The sequence below is a fragment of the Vanessa cardui genome, chromosome Z, assembly GCF_905220365.1.
Source record: "Vanessa cardui chromosome Z, ilVanCard2.1, whole genome shotgun sequence".
Lineage (NCBI taxonomy): Eukaryota > Metazoa > Arthropoda > Insecta > Lepidoptera > Nymphalidae > Vanessa > Vanessa cardui.
The window spans coordinates 3,914,955-3,935,804 of record NC_061154.1 but is presented as its reverse complement, the minus strand read 5'-3'; the positions used below and the strand labels follow the sequence as shown (position 1 = coordinate 3,935,804).

General features: G+C 32.1%; 1 protein-coding gene across 1 annotated transcript in view; it reads left to right on the top strand.

Annotated features, from left to right (window-relative positions):
- LOC124543132 (BTB/POZ domain-containing protein Tiwaz) overlaps nucleotides 1–20,083 on the top strand; it is a 31,614-nt gene extending 11,531 nt beyond the window's left edge. The window contains exons 2-6 of the mRNA XM_047121199.1: nucleotides 10,397–10,447; nucleotides 12,797–12,980; nucleotides 16,705–16,910; nucleotides 17,268–17,388; nucleotides 17,877–20,083. Of these exons, the coding sequence (XP_046977155.1) occupies nucleotides 12,814–12,980; nucleotides 16,705–16,910; nucleotides 17,268–17,380 (486 nt within the window). The 5' untranslated portion in view covers nucleotides 10,397–10,447; nucleotides 12,797–12,813 and the 3' untranslated portion in view covers nucleotides 17,381–17,388; nucleotides 17,877–20,083. The remainder of the gene's footprint in view (nucleotides 1–10,396; nucleotides 10,448–12,796; nucleotides 12,981–16,704; nucleotides 16,911–17,267; nucleotides 17,389–17,876) is intronic.
- Nucleotides 20,084–20,850: the final 767 nt, after the last annotated feature.

The following is a 20,850-nucleotide window of genomic DNA, read 5'->3' as shown; positions in this document are numbered from 1 at the left end:
TAATAAAAAGAGTAATTTAAGGTTATATACATATAACACATGCATAATTGTAGTAGAGAAAACCTGTCAATCAAATCTAACGAATAGGTGAATCTTGGTGGTAGGGCTTTGTGCAAGCCCGTCTGGGTAGGTACCACCCACTCATCAGTTATTCTACCGCCAAATAAACTGTTATTTGGCGGTAGAATAACTGATGAGTCATATGATACTCACTATTGTTGTGTTCCGGTTTGAAGGTTGAGTGAGCCAGTGTAACTACAGGCACAAGGGACATAACATCTTAGTTCCCAAGGTTGGTGGCACATTGACGATGTAAGGGGTAGTTAATATTTCTTACAGCGTCATTATCTATGGGTGATGGTGACCACTTACCAGGTGGCCCATTTGCTCGTCCGCCAACCTACAACATAAAAAAAAGAATAGCCATCCTTCGAACTTCGAACTTTTTTTGTGTTTGGTCTTCTTTTTAAAAGTTGTATATATACCTTTATTGTACACGTGCTGGTATGGGTAGCTAGTTTATTTATGAACAATATAATTTAAGTTATTATGGTGATTAATCTATATTTACACTAAGACGTAATATTTCGTAGACTTCATTTCTACTGTCCTCACACATAATAAATTCATACACGCATCAGTAATTCGATTTTCTACTTACACGTGTGATCACAAACCAATAAATAAATGTTATTGTATTTTCTGATAGCAATTCTCAGTAAGAATACGGATATAGGATGTTGACAACGCTAGACATCCGCATCTCATCTGTGAAACCGTTCATGTGCCTGATCTATCTCCGTTGGGTGGTTTCTTATCGAGAGAATAATGATTCTTGTGATATTTAGCTTGCTTTAGAGGTCTTCACAATGATATTCTAATAAACAGATATGTTATAAAAAAAAAAAAAACTTTTACTTTTGTTTTTTACATAATTATGATGTATTACTGGCATCATTATGACGAAAACGACTAAAGGCAAACGTCCCAATTAGGACGTTTTCTAGTCTTCACTTTTTGCGCATTAATCTGTTTACTATTCATATATCTGTTTACTAGAACATCATTGGGTCTCCATAAAATCGTTTTAAGCATATTTTTTTGGTTTTATTGATATTTCATCACTTTGTTATCAAACTTTGTGCTACTGATATATTAATATTCGATAAATACACTTGTATATTTTATCATCTCGTCTCGTCTAATTCTCACTGTATGTACGCAACTGTGAATTAATATCATGAACTTTTTAACAAGTGATTTTATGACACTGATTTTCCAAACAAACTCAAAGTATCCGATTATATAATTAATCGAAATTAATGGAATTGAAATCGATTTTTTTTAATTTGTAAATTATAAGTCCTTCTTAAAATCGGCTAGCTAACTCGATTAATTTTTATATAAGAATGCACTTCTCTTCCTTGCATAGAATATTACATGGAATATTTCAGAAGCTTATTTATAAAGTATAAAGGATTTAACGTTCGGAAACATGAACTGTCTTAGATTTCTTTGAGAAGTTTCCACTGAAAGAATAAAAAAACTGAACGCTTTGAAGTTTCATGTTGTAAAGATTCCATAGTTAAGGGAAAATCCTTACAAATTACAGCTTTATTTTTTTTGTATTGTTTAGCTGATGCAATTACGTAAACACGCATTAGTATTTCTTTTAATTATATTATATCTTTGATTAGAACAAAACATATAATATAATTAAAAGTTATTTAAATAAATATTAATTAAAAGTTAATTTTTTTATGCCATAATGACGGTTTGTAAAATCAAGCGCAATGTGAACCAATAAAGTGTTTATTTACTATTAACGATTTATTATTAACGGTACAAATTTTACGTAGAATAGAGAAAAAGAGAATAGTAAGGATACAAATAGGTTATTAATAAGAGTAGAATAGTTGAAAGATTTCGTCCTTTGTGAAGCCGGAAGTAATGTATAAATGCATCTGGGGCGATTTTGTAGCCCATTCTGATTTATTTAAATTTAGAACGAATAATAAAATCGATTTTTTGTTTCATCAGCCTGTATCAGTTCTTACAACGACAAATTGTTTACTTTAATTACGTAACTAGTTAAATTATAACCTCTCACATTTTCCACTATTGAAGATAAAATTTCCATAAACTATTTACAGGCAGATGCTTACGTTATTTGTAAACGTATATTTCAAATTTCAGTATTCTAGACTAGATAGGTTTATATTCCAGCAGGACTATATTTAGCTATATTTAGGTCAGGTATCCTTTGTTTACATACATATCTGAATTTAGTTAAAGCTAAAGCTCGGACGTCGCTCGGATGGATAATATACGAGATTAAACATGACTTTATGGAATTAATATTGTAGGGGTTTATCTCTGATGACTATTGTAATAAAGCCAAAATGTCAAAGCCGAGACTTCAACTCTTGCATCTTAACCAATAGTTGGTTCAAATCCATACTAGTACAGAATTTTCATGATCTTAATTTGTGATTACAATTCATCTCATGCTCGGCTTTGAATGAAGAGATCGTATGGGATGCTAGTGTCTTATTTCATTGAAACTGTTACATGTATATCCCTACCCATATTGGAGCAGAGAGGTGGAATATAATCTAAGCCATTTACTGTAAGAATAGAACAGGCATTAGCTCAGGAGCCTAGGTTCCTTATAATATACTTAAAGGCGTTATATTATTTTTTTTTATTTATATGTATATTTTAAGAAAGCTCCTTTTATAATGATCGATTACTTAAAAATATTTTTTGTTTTAGAGAAACTATTAAAAGTCTTAATTACATTCTGAAATCTAAAAACAATTAAAAATATGGTCTGCACTGATATATAAAGATATCTATCTTTATCTATCTAGATACCCATCTAAAATGCAGTCGAACTTGTCAAATATAGATACTTGTCTAAATTTTCATTACCAAAGCAGATTCAATACTACGACTTCCACAGGGATATTAATTAAACAGGATATATTGACAGACAGTTTCATAGGAATAAGATTTATTAGATGCATAAAGTTTTAGATGCAATAATGTCTTCATGTCGTACTACTAAAACTAATACAAAACTACTCACCACGATCGTTTGAGCGTTGAACGAAATCGATAGGAGACCTATATGAGTTTTGTTTTTGATACATTTTGATACAAGAGTACTGTAGTACAGCCGAGTAACAGCATGTACATTTCCCACTGTTGGGCTAAGACCTCCTCGGCCTTTAAGGAAAATATTAGGAGCATATCGACTACGATGCGCCAATGCGGGTTGTCGGATTCACCTGTGGCACAATTTCTTTGAAATTAGTCACATGCAGGTTTCCTCACGATTCTTTTTTTCGACGCCGAGCTCGAGATGAATTATAAACACATATTAGCACATGAAAGTTCAGTGAAGCTTGCCTGGCTTTAAACCCGTAATCATCGGTAAAGAAGAACGCATTCTAACTACTGAGCCATCTCGAATCTCCGTTTATCTAAAAAAAATATAAGTAGTTATTTTAAACAAATTAAGCAACAGAAGTTGTTTCTTAGTAAAATTTAATAATTATTTAAAAAAAAATACATAAACGAATGAAATACCTTACGACCTTAAACGAACTATTGAACTCGAAATCAAACCAATGTAAACCAAAAAGCTATAGAATGTATAATATTCCAATAGACGAAAATTATCAAAATATTTTACCGATAAATTAGATGAAATTATACAGCAGCAAATTATAGTAGTATAGACATAACTTAGATGTAGCAATAGTATGTGTCGGCAAATTCAATAAAACCGATAGCTGCCGTTTTATACAACCAATAGAAACTTCTTATCGCGCCATTCGATGCTGTTCGTCAATTCAACCCGAGAAATAAAGTGCATGTAAATCGATGTGTCAAATTTACGAATATAATCGGTCATATGATCACATAAGAAATAAATGATTTACATAAGAAATACTTATTGATAATTTGGTATAGCGTACTTAATGCGAACGTGATCGGTTTTACGAATTTTGCCGATGCTACATCGAAGTTGTGTCGTACAATACTTGATACCTTGATCCGCTTTGAGTTTCAAGTGCATGTGTGGTAACCAAATTACTACAAGAAGCAAACTCAGGTAGTCAGTCAGAAGCAACGTCTTTATCTGTTATAATATCCTTTGTATTGACTGATTCCTTATTTATCCTGCCTGTTAACCTACTACCAAAAATTACCATTGTGTTCCATTGTCAAAATAATTTTTGAAAATAGAATAAATTTAATCAACAGGAAATCGGGAAGGGCTTTTGTAATATAATCGATCAATCTGTCTTCATAGCAGATATCAATTAAAATAATAAGAAAAATAAAATAGAATGATAAGTATTATAAGAATTAATATTTACTATCTGTAATTGAATATATATATATTTTTTTTTTCAATGTTTGCTATATTATGTATGGAAAATAAGTATTATCTTCATAGTACCATATATATTATAATAACAGGAACATACGAAATGATGGACACATCACCATCCACGGCACATAACTAATGCTGATGCAATTTTTAATAAAAAAAATCTTATTTTTATGTATTGGCGGATGCTTTTTAAATACTAAACGCATAAAGATAAATATTTCTTCGTAGTTTTGGTATTTAAATATTTTTATTAAAAAAACTTAAATCTTTTAATTAATTTGTGAAATAATGAATATACTATATTATGCAACGGAGATATCAATGTTATGAGAGCTATCATTTCTTATTCGTATTTCCTAGAAGTTCAATAAGCCTGTAATGGCTTCATTAACTCATTCATAGCGTAATTTATGCCAATTAGCGTTCGAACTCATTCGTTCATTCAGTACGACTGTATGAAAATGTATACAAACTAATACTTTTTATGATTTAAGTCTATCGCGATGGTGCTTGTTTTCAAATATAGAATTAATTCTTTTTTATCTGTTATACAGTTAAAATAAATATTTTGATCCTTTACTTATATCATAATCGATATGAGACGTTATTTTAAATAGATCAAGATTGCTAAGGCGAAGACGCTTTGTTGGTGAGGGGCCTTAGGCAAAAATATAAACTATTGATAAAGCGGGAAGGGGCCTCGTAGCCGGCAGCACCGCTCGGGGCCTCAGCTTCGTATTACTAAAGCTTCATTGTACTCTGTACATACCAAAATTAAATAATTCATATATGTATTTCGTTTGTAGACTGCGAATATTTAGGTTTGGATTATTAATTTTGCTTAAAATCGGTAACGGCTCGGCTCAAGCCTTAATAACGTAAACAGTATCAGTGCTTTTAGTTCATAGTGATAATGCCTTATTTGATAAAAGCCTGATTATATGATATTAATTTAATACAGAAGCCAGACAGTTAGTGAGTCGATGCAGGATTGAAATTTGTAATTTAAATAGTAAAAATTGAGTTTAAAATAACTAAATCTAAGAGAAAATAAACATTTTAATATTTAAATTATAAATTTATTCACAATAAAAATAATATTGTTTAATAATAATACTGAGTTGCAATAAAATAATTAACACGTTGAGATTAATTCGCCGGTTCTTCTCAGGTCAGGTCATGTCATGTTCTATTTTCCGAAAGTGTAGTTCCGGTGGTTGTGTTTTCAATATTTAACATACTTTATATTTTAATTTGACAATCAATAAGGAGTTTGAGTTGAGTTGTGCATACATAATGTATAAAACTTATAATTAATAGGTTTATTGTTAATAATATAAAAGTGCTGCCATCCCTATTAAAACGTCGACAATCATAATTTCATTGAGTGACTGTAACATTACTGACAATTAATAAAGAAATGTACTGTAATATTAATACACAACTATAGTTTCCTTATTTAAGTATAATACATAAAAGAATGTACAAAGGCAATTGCGGTGAGCTAAGCGGCGCTAGAGAGCGTCAGCCCTTATGCCGTTATGACATAAGAGCCGGTAGCCGGAAAAAACATTTTTTCATCATATGCTCAATGTATAAAAGACACATTTGACAAACAATTCTTTAAAACTATAAGGTGTGTTGATATAAGTCATTTAATATACACGAAACTACTATTGACTGAATCCACGTGTGGGGGCGTTAAGTACCCCATGTAAGTAAGCAGTTTCTTTTTCTATGACGATTGGTTGAGTAGTTATAAAGTAACGTCAGGCAAACTGATGCATTCACAATATTTATTATAGTACACAATTTCAAAAAAGTTTTTATATACTTTACAAAAAGTATATACATATTAGACAAAGTATAGATTACATAACTTCCAAAAAAAATCATAAATTATTTGTGAAGCAATGATTGCAGTCGTGTCCCGAATAGATTTACTGTTCGGCTTCCAAGTTGACTTACAAATCTCGACACGGTTTTCCAATGAGGGTACCACTTGCGACAGACTTTACTTTACTTTACTTGGTGGTAGGGCTTTGTGCAAGCCCGTCTGGGTAGGTACCACCCACTCATCAGTTATTCTACCGCTAAATAACAGTACTCAGTATTGTTGTGTTCCGGTTTGAAGGGTGAGTGAGCCAGTGTAACGACAGGCACATGGGACATAACATCTTAGTTCCGAAGGTTGGTAGCACATTGATGATGTAAGAAATAGTAATAATATTTCCTACAGCTTCATTGTCTATGGGTGATGGTGACTACTTACCATTAGGTGGCCTATATGCTCGTCCGCCAACCTATACCATTAAAAAAAGAATGACAATATGTCTCTTGTACGACGTAAGATAAATAAACATAAAATTAATATTATATACCTATCAACACTAACAATCATCATCCTCCTGCCCTTATCACAATTTTATTTGGGGTCGGCGCAGCATGTCTTCTCCTTCAATACTTCTCTGTCAGACGTCATCTCACAAGTAACATTCTTTCTAAACATATCGTCTTTCACACGTTTTCTTGGTCGTCCTCTACCTCTATATCCGTCCACATCCATTCTCAAGGCCTTCCTCACAATATGTTCCATCAACATGTTGTTTGTCAAAATTAATTATTGCACTGTTAATTTTAATCATCTTTAACACGTTTATTTTAAAACGCGACGATAAAGATGTTGCGGCTCCTTTACGCGCTGATCACGAAACCATAATCAAGCATTATCGCGAGTTATACAGTAGTATACTCGTATTATATCAAACAACTTGACAAGAGTAAGAGTCGAGATGGCCCAGTGGTTAGAACGAGTGCATCTTAACAGATGATTGCGGGTTCAAGCCCAGGCAAGTACCGCTGATTCATGTGCTTAATTTGATTTTATAATTCATATCGTGTTCCTCGGTGAAAGAAAACCTCGTGAGGAATCCTGCTGTTAGGACAGCAGTGGGAATCTACGGGCAGTTTTTGTAAACAACTTGACAAAACATACGTACTTATTTTTAAAACATTAGTATTCTCGTTGGACCTTTTTACTAAAGTCATAAGTAACCGTTTATGTTTTATGTTTTTGTGACATAACTAACTTAATAATTAAATAAGGTTCTAAATTCAAAACACAAATTTAGCACACGTGGTCACTAAGAATGCAATTCGGTGATACTTGGCCTAATTTGAATCCGCAATCATCGGTTCAGATGCTAGCATTCTAACCGCTGCGCTGTCTCGACTCTTATATAATATATATTATTTGAACAATCCTGAAAGGGTTGTATGGAAGTATGCAACATGACGTTTATGTATTGAAGCAGAACATTCCTCAAATCTCCTACACAGAAATAGAAATCGTCTTAGACCAGCCTAGGGATGTTAACAAACTTAATCGTTCTTATTAGTGGTGAGTGGATATTCTTGCCAATAGATATTACAATTGCAAGATGTTTGTGTTCTCAAAATTCCTTTGTTACTGTAACTACATATAAACAAATAAATAAAAGTAACGAAATTCAATAGAAATTTATTATAATTCAATGCAGTAGCGTTCTCGATATCAACAGTTTATTAATTGCTATCAAATTGCACTCACCATTCTGTCTGACCGAGGAAATATTTGAAGTTCGAAATCCCAGCTAATTGCCCTTTCTCGATGAATGCTTTTAACGTAAATTTAAATGTAATAACGTATCTGTTCGACTATATATATATTTGAACAACACTTTTAATATCAGCTCGATGGGAATTTTATAATAAGTGAAATGCAGCTTCACTTCGGATGTTAAACTGAACATATGTTGTGTGTAATATAAATAAAATAAACCATTTTTACTGTGTTTCAATTTCTTGGTGGTAGGGCTTTGGGCAAGCCCGCCTGGGTAGGTACCACCCACTCATCAGATATTCTACCGCTAAACAACAGTACGTACGTTGAAATAAAACTAGTTATAACGGATTTGAATCGCGTATATTAATTATTTTTGACATCCTGACGTTTCGAGCACTTTACAGCGTTCGTGGTAACGGGTAGACTAAGTACGTACGTATTGTTGTGTTTCGGTTTGAAGGGTGAGTGAGCCAGTGTAACTACAGGCATAAGGGACATAACATCTTAGTTCCCAATGTTGGTGGCACATTAATTGACGATGTAAGGAATAGTTAATGTTTCTGACAGCTTCATTGTCAATGGGTGATGGTTGACCACTTACCATCAGGTGGCCCATACGCTCGTCCGCCAACCTATACCACAATTTTTTTTTTTTTACGAAAATAGATTTTGATCCTGCTTTAAGGTTAATTAAGTTACTTGATCTCTAATTATCAGGCTGCTTCAAATCAGATTTCTGGATATGTGTATCCTGGTCAAATGCAACCGCCAAGCGCTAGATGAAACACAAAATGCAAGAGCATTTCCAATCACTTGAAAATTCAGTTGGGTTTTCCTGGTTTTAGTCTGAGACCTTCTGTTAAGGTTCACGTGTTCTAACAACTAAAGAATCTCGGCTATAGCTAATTCATATTATTGCTACTTTTTGTTCCCCAGGGAAAGTAAAATAAGTTTAAAAACAAGCCTTTTTATTAAAAATTAAAACAATTCAGTACTTGAGAGAATTAAACAATAAAATTCAAGCCACAAAATAAAAAGAGCTATGAAACAGGTCATATACGATATTTTTTACGATCTGTTCGCGAAGATATTCAAAGTAACACGGCTTGGAGGGCCTACGGCGTCGGCGGGCCCCGGAGGGCGCGGGCGGCGACCGGACCGCCGCCGGCGCACGTCTTTTACTCAAAAAACGCTCGACTCGCACGAGCCCGCGGGCCTCAGAGCACAAAAGCAATGCAACATAAATAATCCTTAAGGATGGTATTACGTTTGCTCCTTGGATAATTTATATGATGGTCAACGGTGGTCCAGAGAGCGTTAAATAGCCAAGCACTTAAATTATTGTTTTCATGTCCGTTAAGTAAATATGAATTTCCTTGTGTCGTGTAACAATGCACAATTTATATGCAAATTGTTTACAGTTCCTGTGCAAAAATGAAAAAATAAAAATAGCTGTACATTATATCATTTTAAATAGTTCAAAAATAGCGTCGTAATATCGCGTCATATGTGTAGAAATAACGCATTATTGCTACAGCACTTGACGTTACGGATACTGAGTAGGCAAACGGCCTGAGGCATATTTATAATGAAACCAGACAGACCAGAGTGGTGCCTATGTCGCGACAGCGGCCTGCAGCGCTCCGAAATACAGTAGCAATTCCTGGGCCAGTAATTATAGTAATTTTTACCGAGTCGTCGAGTCGCGAGAAACAGCGCTGCATTTTAATTACGATCAATCAAGGCACGTTTGTTACCAACGGTAACACATGTGTAACGAGAAATGATTATTTTGCCTGAGATAACTCTCTCAAGGCACTGCTCGTAAGATCATAGATTTTACAATCTGAAATTCTGAACTTTTGTATCTAAGATATCGAACGAATAACTTCTCAAAAAACTATTCGCCTTAAATTAATGAGAAAACCATCGGTTTATATGTTTGTTTGAAGTGAATGCTGCTATAATATAAATATGCCTTAAAAATATCCCTTATATTTTTTGCTTCAAATTAATGACAAATATCTTTGCCGAAATAAATTAAATATTATTTATTTATAATATTTCACACTGATATTTAAAACTATATTTAACATTTGGATTAAACACCTGCACCTCGTCCAACTTTTTTATGTAAACCTTTGAAAATAAGATATATTGAAAATAAGGTGAAAAAAATCACATATCGTGGCGCATTAGAAAAGTACTGAGAATAAATCGGTTGTTAACACATAATTCGTAAACCACTTACGACTTTGTAATAGGCGGCTGTATTTTAGACAAATAATTGAACAATGAGAAAGATACATATTTCAGCTAGAATAAGTTTATGTTCAAATTGTTTTTTTTCGAAATAATGATTTTTAATTTTCTATACATTTCAGATAAAATCCGCTCGGTGTGATACTTCTTTAATACACGGTTTCATCGACAAGGTATGTTTATTAATATTTAAAGCGAAATTGTTTTTTTATAATTCATATACTACGGTGTATTGCTGTGAGATCTATTATATTCTTAAGAGGCGCTAACAAGTCTTTTTATCCATATATTAATATATATTTATATATTATTATAGTCGATCTGATTTATATTTAGATATGTATTTATATTTGGTCTCTACACATATATTAGGACTAATAAATTACTCTATTTTTTTATTTCATACTTATTCGTTTCGGTAGTTTTAGCAATGTTAAAATCGATAACAAAATATTTTAAGCCATCGATGTGAATATAGACTACATGTAGTTGTTTTATTATAATAATTGGCTAATTACATAAAAGAAAATAGTTTTGTATGAATTTTAAAATAATAATTAGTAACTATATAAGACCAGCAGTATTTATGTTATTAATGTGTTTGTGGGATCGTTTAAGAAAACAAACTAGTCTAATGAGCACTGGACTTATAAAACGGTTTACTGGACTTATAAAGCGGTTTGATTAAGTAAAGTAAAGTAAAGCAAGAGCTTGCAAATTTCCCACTGCTGGGATAAGGCCTCCTCTTCCGTAAAGGAGAGGGTTTTGGAACATATTCCACCACACTGTTCCAATGCGGAGGTTGGTGGAATGTAGATGTGGTAGAATTTCGATGAAATTAGACACATGCGGGTTTCCTCACGATGTTTTCCTTCACCGCTCGAGATGAATTATAAACAAAAATTAAGCACATATAAATAGTGGTGCTTGCTGGGTTTGAACCTGCTATCATCGGTTAAGATGCACGCGTTCTAACCACTGGGCCATCTCAGCTATTTGATCGAGTATTATAAATTAAAAAAAAAATGTATGTAACATAAGACGATCTCCGTGGGCGAGTGGTGTATATACCGGATTTCACGCGTACGCCACTCTGAGGTCCCGGGTTCGATTCCCGGCCGAGTCGATGTAGAAGGCTTATTAGTTTTCTATGTAGTCCTGGGTCTGGGTGTTGGTGGTTCCTTCGTTACTTCTGATTTTCCATAACACAAGTGCTTTAGCTACTTACATTGGGATCAAAGTAATGTATGTGATGTTGTCCAATATAAAAAAAAGACTGTATCTCTAAACGAGTCAAACTTAAGACATCGTTTTTATATGCATCATTTTTATTACCTCTTGCATTTAAAATTTTTAATTACGGTTTGAAACATGCAAGTTGCACACATACATAGATTATGTATATTCATGTACACAGTATCGGTTTTGTATAATTACGCAAGGATGAATATTGCTCGAACTATAATAACTTAAGCAAAATGTTGTAATATCAAAGGCAAGCCCAATGCACCTGCCAATATAGATTCTAGTCGATATCCCTTTGATGGTTTCCTTTTCTAAGAAATTACTAAAACCTTCCTGTTTTATTAGAAATTCTTCTATCATTTTTATAAGCTTATTGTAATATTTAATTTAAAATATTGCGTGCTCTATAATACTTAATAAATTTTGATACAAAGCTGTTTTTTTAGGAGAAGGTTTATTGACGAGCAGATTGTCGTAGTTTGGATTCATTTATTACTCCTCTATTTTTAGTTAGGGTTTCGTGCAAGGCTATTTTGTGCAACTCAATATTCAACAGTAGTTCTTAGTAATATTGTGCGGCTTGAAGAGTGAGTGTGAGAGTGAGACATGATATATTAGTGTCCTGTGCTTGTGTGCATTGACAGTGGTTAGAACGCATCTTAACCAACGTTTGCGGGTTCAAACCCAGGCAACCAGTGAATATTCATGTGCTTAATTTATGTCTATAATACATCTCCTGCTCAGCGGTGAAGCAAACCATCGTGAGATATTCTGCATGTGTCTAATTTCATAGAAATTCTGCCACATGTGTATTCCACCAACCCGCATGGGAACAGCGTGGTGGAATGTTCCAAACCTTCTCCTCTAAAATGAAGAGTAGGCTTTAAGGCCAACTGTGGGAAATTTACAGGCTGTTGTTTCTTGTTGTTGTCATGCAGTTTCAATGTCTATGGGCAGAAGTGACCACATACCAGTAGCTGTTGCCAGTACGCTTATATATGTATGAAGGTGCCAAGTGATACTGGTCTTAAATTTTAATTTCGTTTATGGAAAACTTTGACCACTTGCAAATATAATTTCACTATTACGTGGTGTAGCCATTACTGACATAGCTCTTGTAGTTTATCTTTATTAACAAAAGGTTAATGAGCGATAAATTTGATCTATATTAAATGATTCTTTTTTTCAATTATCAATTATATTTTTATCAGAGAAAGAGAGAGGAGACACGATGAAGAGATTAGGTGTATTGTATCATTTGATTGTTTGGTTTACAGTTCCAAAATACGTGAACATGTTGCCGATGAAACCGGTGTCCCCTGGTTGCTCAGGTCACTGTGAAAGGAAGTTACCTGACTGCTACCCGATACCTCGCGTCGCAATTACCTCGACATTCAAGGCGCCCGTCCATATTGATGTCGGGGGCGTCATCTACACTTCTTCGCTTGAAACCCTCACTACGTAAGTAATCTGTAAATTTATACCTTTTTTTCAAAGAGACATGTTTTGAATAATTTTAGTTTAAATATAGGCATCAAAGCCTTTACACCTAAAATAGATCGACCTCCGACCCATACACATTACAAATATAATTTATTTTATGCATCGCTGCATATTTATTTGATATATTTCAATGAAAATGGACAATGTTATGTTTCGACACATTTGATTCCTCTTATTGCAAGAACAGTCAGTGTGAAAAATGTGCTATTTGCTAATTTTTCATGCTGACTGTCCTTTTTGTTTTAGAACTTAGGTGTTAATATAATGAAAATAAAAGTAAACTTTGACTCAAGAATATATAATAACACAATTTTCTCCAATGATTGAATCGATTTTTTTTTACAATTGTACAAATACAGTTCACTATTCTTCTTTGAAATATTTTATTACTTCGTAAGGTATCATTTGTTTAGCTAATGTTTAATCTTGAAGGCCAACCGTTAAAGTAATTGATTTTTAACAAGATGAATTTAAAAAATATAAGAAAGTTTTTTTTGCTATCCTTACTCCCATTCGTACACACCCACGCACACTGAGACATATTGTAATCACGAACGTCACTCACTCATCCTTATGCACGCGGATAATAATAATTTAAAGATGGAAGGGCGAACCTTCATTTCTGAATAGTTCCACTTATTCCAATCGAAGAAGGAATAAAAACTTTAAATTCACGTATTCAATGCGATTTGCTAATAACTCATCTGTATCTACGCACAGTTCTTGATTTAGATTACATTTTTATTCATAATACACTTATACATTCCACTTAATTACTTATATGCATTTTAATTTCACTTACCTACAAAGTTTCGATAGCAGCTCGTCGTTATGCAAAATATTTTTTTAAATCCATAATGTATAGATACAAGCTAACGATATCGCCTTCGATTCCAAATTTCAGTTTATTTGTGTTTTATTTAATTTCTTGTGACCCAAACTGTCTCGTTTACGTCCTTTTTCTAATTAAAATTATAGCTTTAAAATTGCTGTGTCTGAAACGCATATTTTAATATTATTTAACATCATTCAGAATTTCGTTGTTATTTCTAAGTTTATATAATAGCTAGCTACCCGCCCTAGCTTCGCACGGGTCCAATGATATGACGTCACAGTGGAAACTTCCATAATTATCAGTGTTTCTTTACTAAATTATCCATGAAATATATATAAAAACATTCTTCTCGAATCACTCTCTCTATTAAAAAAAAAAACGCATCAAAATCCGTAGCGTTGTTTTAGAGATTTAAACATACATAGGGCTATAGGGACTGAGAAAGCGACTTTGTTTTATAATTTATAGTGAAAAATAAAATAACATCAAATCATTACTAAGTTCACTAGTAATAGAATTATGATGAATCATTTATTGTTTTATAAATATAAAAGTACAAATATATAAAGTAAAAATTAAAGTGAATGCTTGTAAATTGTTTTTATATTTTAACAAAGTAACACGTTACAAAATATATATATTTTTTAAATCGTCTCGTTTTGCGGTGGTCGGCATGTAGGTTGGTTGTAAATAAGCTTGTTTTAACTTTTATCTATGTCGTGCTCGCTTGTGGCGCCAACGGCAATGCTAGCGGCCATATTACACTCTGTGTCCCGCGGCGCTGTTGTACCGCTCTTTTAATCAGCCCCCTTGAGGCTATGAAAATATATATCCCTCCAAATGTATACCTTGTAAAGCGACACAATGAGAATACGATAGAATAAACGTCGATACTCAAAATCAACTGTAAGTGATTCTATATTTTTTTTAAAGAGTTGTTATAAGTATTTCTTGCGATTGATTTCAGGGCGTTTTAGTGGCCAGTATATTCGAATTTTAAGTTTAATTTTTGATGGTTTATATGAATAAATTATATATAAATAAGTCCGAGGATCTGGATTGAGTCTAGGTTAAATACTAAATGTATATTAACTTTTTTTTTACTGGGGTCAGCTAAAAAAATATAATATTTAGGTATACCGTGTGTACCTACATATGTATTAAGTAAAAAACAGTTATTTAAATTTTTCAAGCAGATACTCCTATTTTACTATTTGTATACAACAGTAGACATTCCACTTAACTGCTTATACCGGATTTAATATAATTCCAAAATTTCCGATAATTAATCGATAATTATTATAATAATATTATTAAGAGGCAAAATTTATTTATTGTATGTAGGAGGAATCTTCGGAGCTGAATGATATAGTATAAATAAAAAACGCAACAACATTTTTGTTCATCAATAAATTTATAAATTGATAATTATATTAATATTATATAATTATTATTATTACAATAAATTAGACGCACGAAGTCAGGGCGAGTCGCTAGTCGATAACAAGTGAATATCATATATTATTCAAGCTTTCGACCAATCATATCGCGTCAATTCATGTTGTTTATTTCACTTTATTCCTCTTATGCTGGTTATCTAACGAGTCTTGGAGAGGCGATAGATGAGGAGAGGCGAGGATAGGCTTTTACAAGCACTTTTGAATCGTCATTTTACAATTAAGTGAAGCTACCACCGGTTCGGATAGTAGATCCTACCGAGAAGAACCTGCAAGAAACAGAGTAGTTACTCCTTTTCATCATTTAAAAAATACAAAGTCAAATTGAAATGAAAACAGTTTTTTCATATCAATTTACAAAAGATCGTTTAAAGAATCCTCGTTACGTCACTGACAGATAAACATTAAATTTGAACATCGAAAAAAACAATAATAATACAACGAATTATGTGCCAAAAAGCCCTACCGAACCCTAGCCCCATCTAGGCATGCGTACCTAACAGTGGAGCTATCAAATCTGATATGATCACTCACTTCGACTAATTACTTCGCGTCGCAGGCTTTAAATGTTCAAAAAGAGAATTTTACTACTTTTTAATATTCTAACGCATGGTGTGCTTCAATTTTGAATAAAGTAAAGATTTAACTTTTTAATTCCATCAAAGTGTAAGTGGATGTTTTGTGATACGTTGTAAGAAGCAAATGACATTCAGAAGGTGCGTTGCCGGCTTTTAAGGTGCTTGAATTTTCCCAAGTCGTATCGGTTCGGAAAAACAGCCGGAGTAAGCTGGTTCCACAGAGTGGTTGTGAGATGCAGATAGTGACTTAAAAATCGAGCTGTTTTGGATTTTCAGACATGTAGGTGAGCCTTTTAGACTCCGGGCTGTTACAGAGAATTTTTCAGAATAAGCCCAAATGTTTGTAACGGCCAAATCTTTAGTTTTATCGCAGCTATTAGTAGATCTGAGAGGCAGTCCTATCAAGCCATCCAATCGATCAATTCAATTAATTCATCGTCTATACTAATATTACAAATGCGAAAGTAACTCTGTCTGTCTGATGGTATGTTGCTCTTCCATGGTAAAACCATTGACAAGATTTTGAAATTAGATTGATGGAATTTGTTATAAAGCAAGTCTTCATTATGGATAACATCTGACGATTATTCTCTTAAACGTGAGCAAAGCTGCAGGCGACACCTAGTAAATTGTAGTTGTAGGCTTTTAACAATGTCAACAGTACACTTATTATTTCACAGAGAATGACAAATTTATTTATATGTTAAGGAATTGCGCATTATTATAGGGTTCCGTAATGAAATGAAGTAATCTTAGAGTTACTGTGTAAAATACTGTTATACTAATTAATAACATGCATTTTCTTCTTTCAGCTACCCTGATTCAAAATTGTCGCGGATGTTTTCCGGTACGATACCGATCGTACTAGACACCCTGAAACAACACTACTTCATCGACAGGGACGGTGGAATGTTCCGTCATATCCTTAATTTCCTGCGCAACCAAAAGCTCTTGATACCATTTGATTTTCCGTACTTGGAGCTACTGCTCGCTGAAGCCAAGTATTTCGAGCTGCATGGTATGAATTATTCTCTGTTAATAAAATAATATGCAAAGTTAATTCCTTTATAGAATTGTAATGTCAAGAACGCAAAACAGTATCTACTTGACAAATGTTTGTTAAATATTTAGAAATTATAATATAGAATAATGTCAGCACGGTGAATTTTCTGAGCATTGCGATTTTTTTTTAATTATACTTGGCCATATATTTAATTAATAACAGCGAACTTTATCATTTATATTGTAACTTGTGCTCGTTGCGTTATTATTTCTAGCGTTGGTTCACATTTAAACAAGAAAATAGTTCTATATTGCTATGAGCATTCGAGAGACCTAACTTGTTTCACCATAGAATTTCTTTGATTGTTTACAGAGATGGTATATGCACTGATTATGTTGAGGAATCAGCGCGAGGAACTGAACTTCGAGAATCAGTGGAATGCCCCAGACGTGGCTCTCATGGACGAAGAAGTAATGTGGGATTAATTCCAAAAGTAAGTTTATTTATTTATTTATGATATACGTCACCAACGCCCATAGACAACGGCACTCTCAAAAATATAATCCATTCTTTACATTGGTAATACCATGGCAATACACCACCAACCCTAGGGATTATATCTATTGCGCCCGTAGTTACACTAGATCACTCATCCTTCAAACCGGAACACAGCAATATTGAGTACTGCTGTTTAGCGGTAGTATATCTGATGAGTAAATAACCTAACCAGACTTTGATAAATACTTTGAAGAATTTGGTAGTGAATTCTGTTTTAAAATTATTTTGAGATTCAGGTCTGCAGATTTAAATCCAAAAATGTGTGATGTTTCCTGACCCCTTTGCTCTTTTCAGATAGTGTCTGGATTATGTGGCGATTTTCTATTTTAACGATTCGAATAACTAAACATGTGAAACAATGAGTTAATAACACAAAACACTTTAAAATTATATTTCGTTAAATAGTTTATTTTTCATTTTCAGAAGACTTCGATTATTCACTACACGACACTGGCGATGAATCCTGGACCAGCTTTCATTTCAAACGGTTCAAAGAAAGAAAATTACATTAAATTATTTAAATCACAATGTATTTAAATTCAAAATTTCCATAGACAGATTTGTATTTCTATTCTTTGTATTATATTATTATTCAAAATTCTATATTATTAAATGCGAAATATTTAGCTTGATGTTCACGAATAAGTCTGAGAAAATGGGATTCCAATGTCTACATTATATTTTTTTAATTTCAATAATAGATTCTATTCTATTCTATTACTCATCGTCAATATAAAAAAAAACATTGTTTAGAGCACTTTTAATAACCAGTATTAATTTTGTGGATAAAATATATAATATTATCTTACTTATTTACTGATCAGAAAAAGGTCTTTACTAGGTAGTAAAGAGGGATGGCCATCACCAAAAAGAAAATCCAAACATTTTATAGATTACCATTTATCTATGATTGGATTTTTATTTTGGTTATGGTATAGATCAATCAGTTGGGTGGACATATAAACTAAGAGACTTTTTTTAAAAATGAGAGAAGCTTAAAACCTATTTAAAAACGTCTCTCCGTTTTTAATAGTTGGTTGAATAGTCCAGAAAACTTAAGACAGCCAAGATCACCAACCATCATTTACATTATTAAAGGAATCCATTTCATCCATTTTCATTGTATTTAGTACAGTAGACGTATAGTCTCATTATTCACTTGAACGCGTTTTAATATTGAATTTGGAATCATTATATTTATTTTGTGGATCCCAATATACAAATTTCGTCACTAATTTAATATTAGTCGAAATTATGAACTTCTCTAATTAGTTATTTTTGGTTTAAGAATAAAATCTAGGTGAATGACTTATTTCTAATATACATTGAATAAAAAATAAATTATAGTTATAGAATATTCAATCCTTTATTGATATTAAAATCTTAATGATGAATATTTCTGAAAATTTAAATATGAAAACTGTGGTTAATTTTTTTTTAATGAATTACCTGACTCTCCTTTTGATAAACATACCTTTTTCTGTTGCTACTCTTGGCTACGATAAGTTCTGAGCCGTTATTTTTTGATATTCTTGTCTAAAATATATACATATTTATTTAATTTTAATATTGCGTATATTGAAAATTTTAACATTTTTTTATTCATGTGATTTTTTATGAAAGCTGCAAATTTTATTTTCCAATTATAGGTATAATGCTTTAATCCAGTCATTACGTACTTAATTTAATTTAAGTTAATCTTAATCTAGTTTAATACACGAATATCTTTTTCTATATATTAAATAATAAAAAAATCATTCCTATGGTAATAATTCGTTGTTTTGGTTTTAGTTTTGGATTTCAAAACTAGATTTTTTCTTTATTTTAAGCTGTAAAATTATAAATTATGTAACGAATTATAATTACAATGCATATTCATAATATGTTTTTTTATCGGGTTAACTTAAACTTTAAACGTATTATAGCAGTGATTTCTTTTTATCCACCATTATTTGTCCAGCTCTAACATACATGATAACTGTGAGAGCGAGTGAGAGACAAAATATGTTTGTATTTAATCACTTCTTTTATTTTAACACGGCAACCCAGTACACACAAATGTCATAAGGCTATGGATTATGTATCTAGTATTAGAAAAAATTATGACAGTAAATTCTAAGGAGCTTGTAAAGTTCGGCACTGAAAACATACTATGGGAAATTTTATAGCATTTTTGAATTCAGTTGGTAATTTATATGCTTGATATGTATTTAAAAAACAATACAATGTTGTAACATGCGTTTGCATCAGTTCAGGTGTTATGATATATTGTATCCACTGACGCATATTGACGATACAAAATTTGTCAAATTATGTTAAAGAAGATGCAGTAAGTTTAGAGTATATTTTGTTTTGTATATCAATTCAGTCACTTCGGTGAACTCCTCATATATTTAATTGAAGCCCCTGAATTATGTAAAGATAAAATTATTGTTTAAGTTTAAATATCTACAGAACACGTTTAGTCATAAATAATAAGCAACTGTGATGAAATTGCGACAAGGAAGAATAAGTTGTAAAGTATTGGTCGTAGGAAATTAAGTATTAGGCTATAGTTGCAATTATATTACACTTGCTTTTGAAAATTTTGTTTAGTATAATTATAACGCTGTTTACGTTTTAAAACATAATTTAAAATAGTCCTATTTATTTTAATTATAATATAATTCGTGTTTATATTTTTAATTAATTTCTATGTTGTATATATAGGTTTATTAAAATGATTTCAAAGACTGTAATTTTTTTATTTATGTTAAATTACCTCTAAATATCCTATGTCACTCATAACATTAAACTTTTGTTTATTTTCCAAGATCATTTATGTATCGGCAATAAGTACTCTTTCAAATTTTATATATGTTTATTAGGTTTCTGGAGAATCTGATTTAAAAAAAAATCAGTTTGTTGTTCGTTTTTAAAAATTGTTTTTTGATGAAAACATTGTCTACCTACTCTTATATTTACATTTTTGATATGAATATTTTTTGGCAGTTATGTGAAAAGACAGTTTCTATTTAGAACCAATTATTTAACGTTTTATTCCTATCATGATATTCTAAACCTATCTATACATATACTTAATTGGAGTGTCTGTTTGTAATATTAAAATAACCAACCTAACCTAACCTTTTTTCTAAATGCATATACAATACATGGTAAATATACCAAAATTTTACAATTTTTGTATGTCCGTCTGTCTCTCTGTCTGTCGGTTTGTGCCTGTTAATCTCTGAAACGGCTGGACTAATTTTGACGAGGCTTTCATGACATTTCACAGTTCGCTGATGTAAAACGGAGTGACTTAGGCTACGAGAACTTTTTTGTTAAACTCAATCTCACACGAAGTCCAGCCCAGCTAGTGTTACTAGACTATTTGATAATTGCCTATTATTAGCGT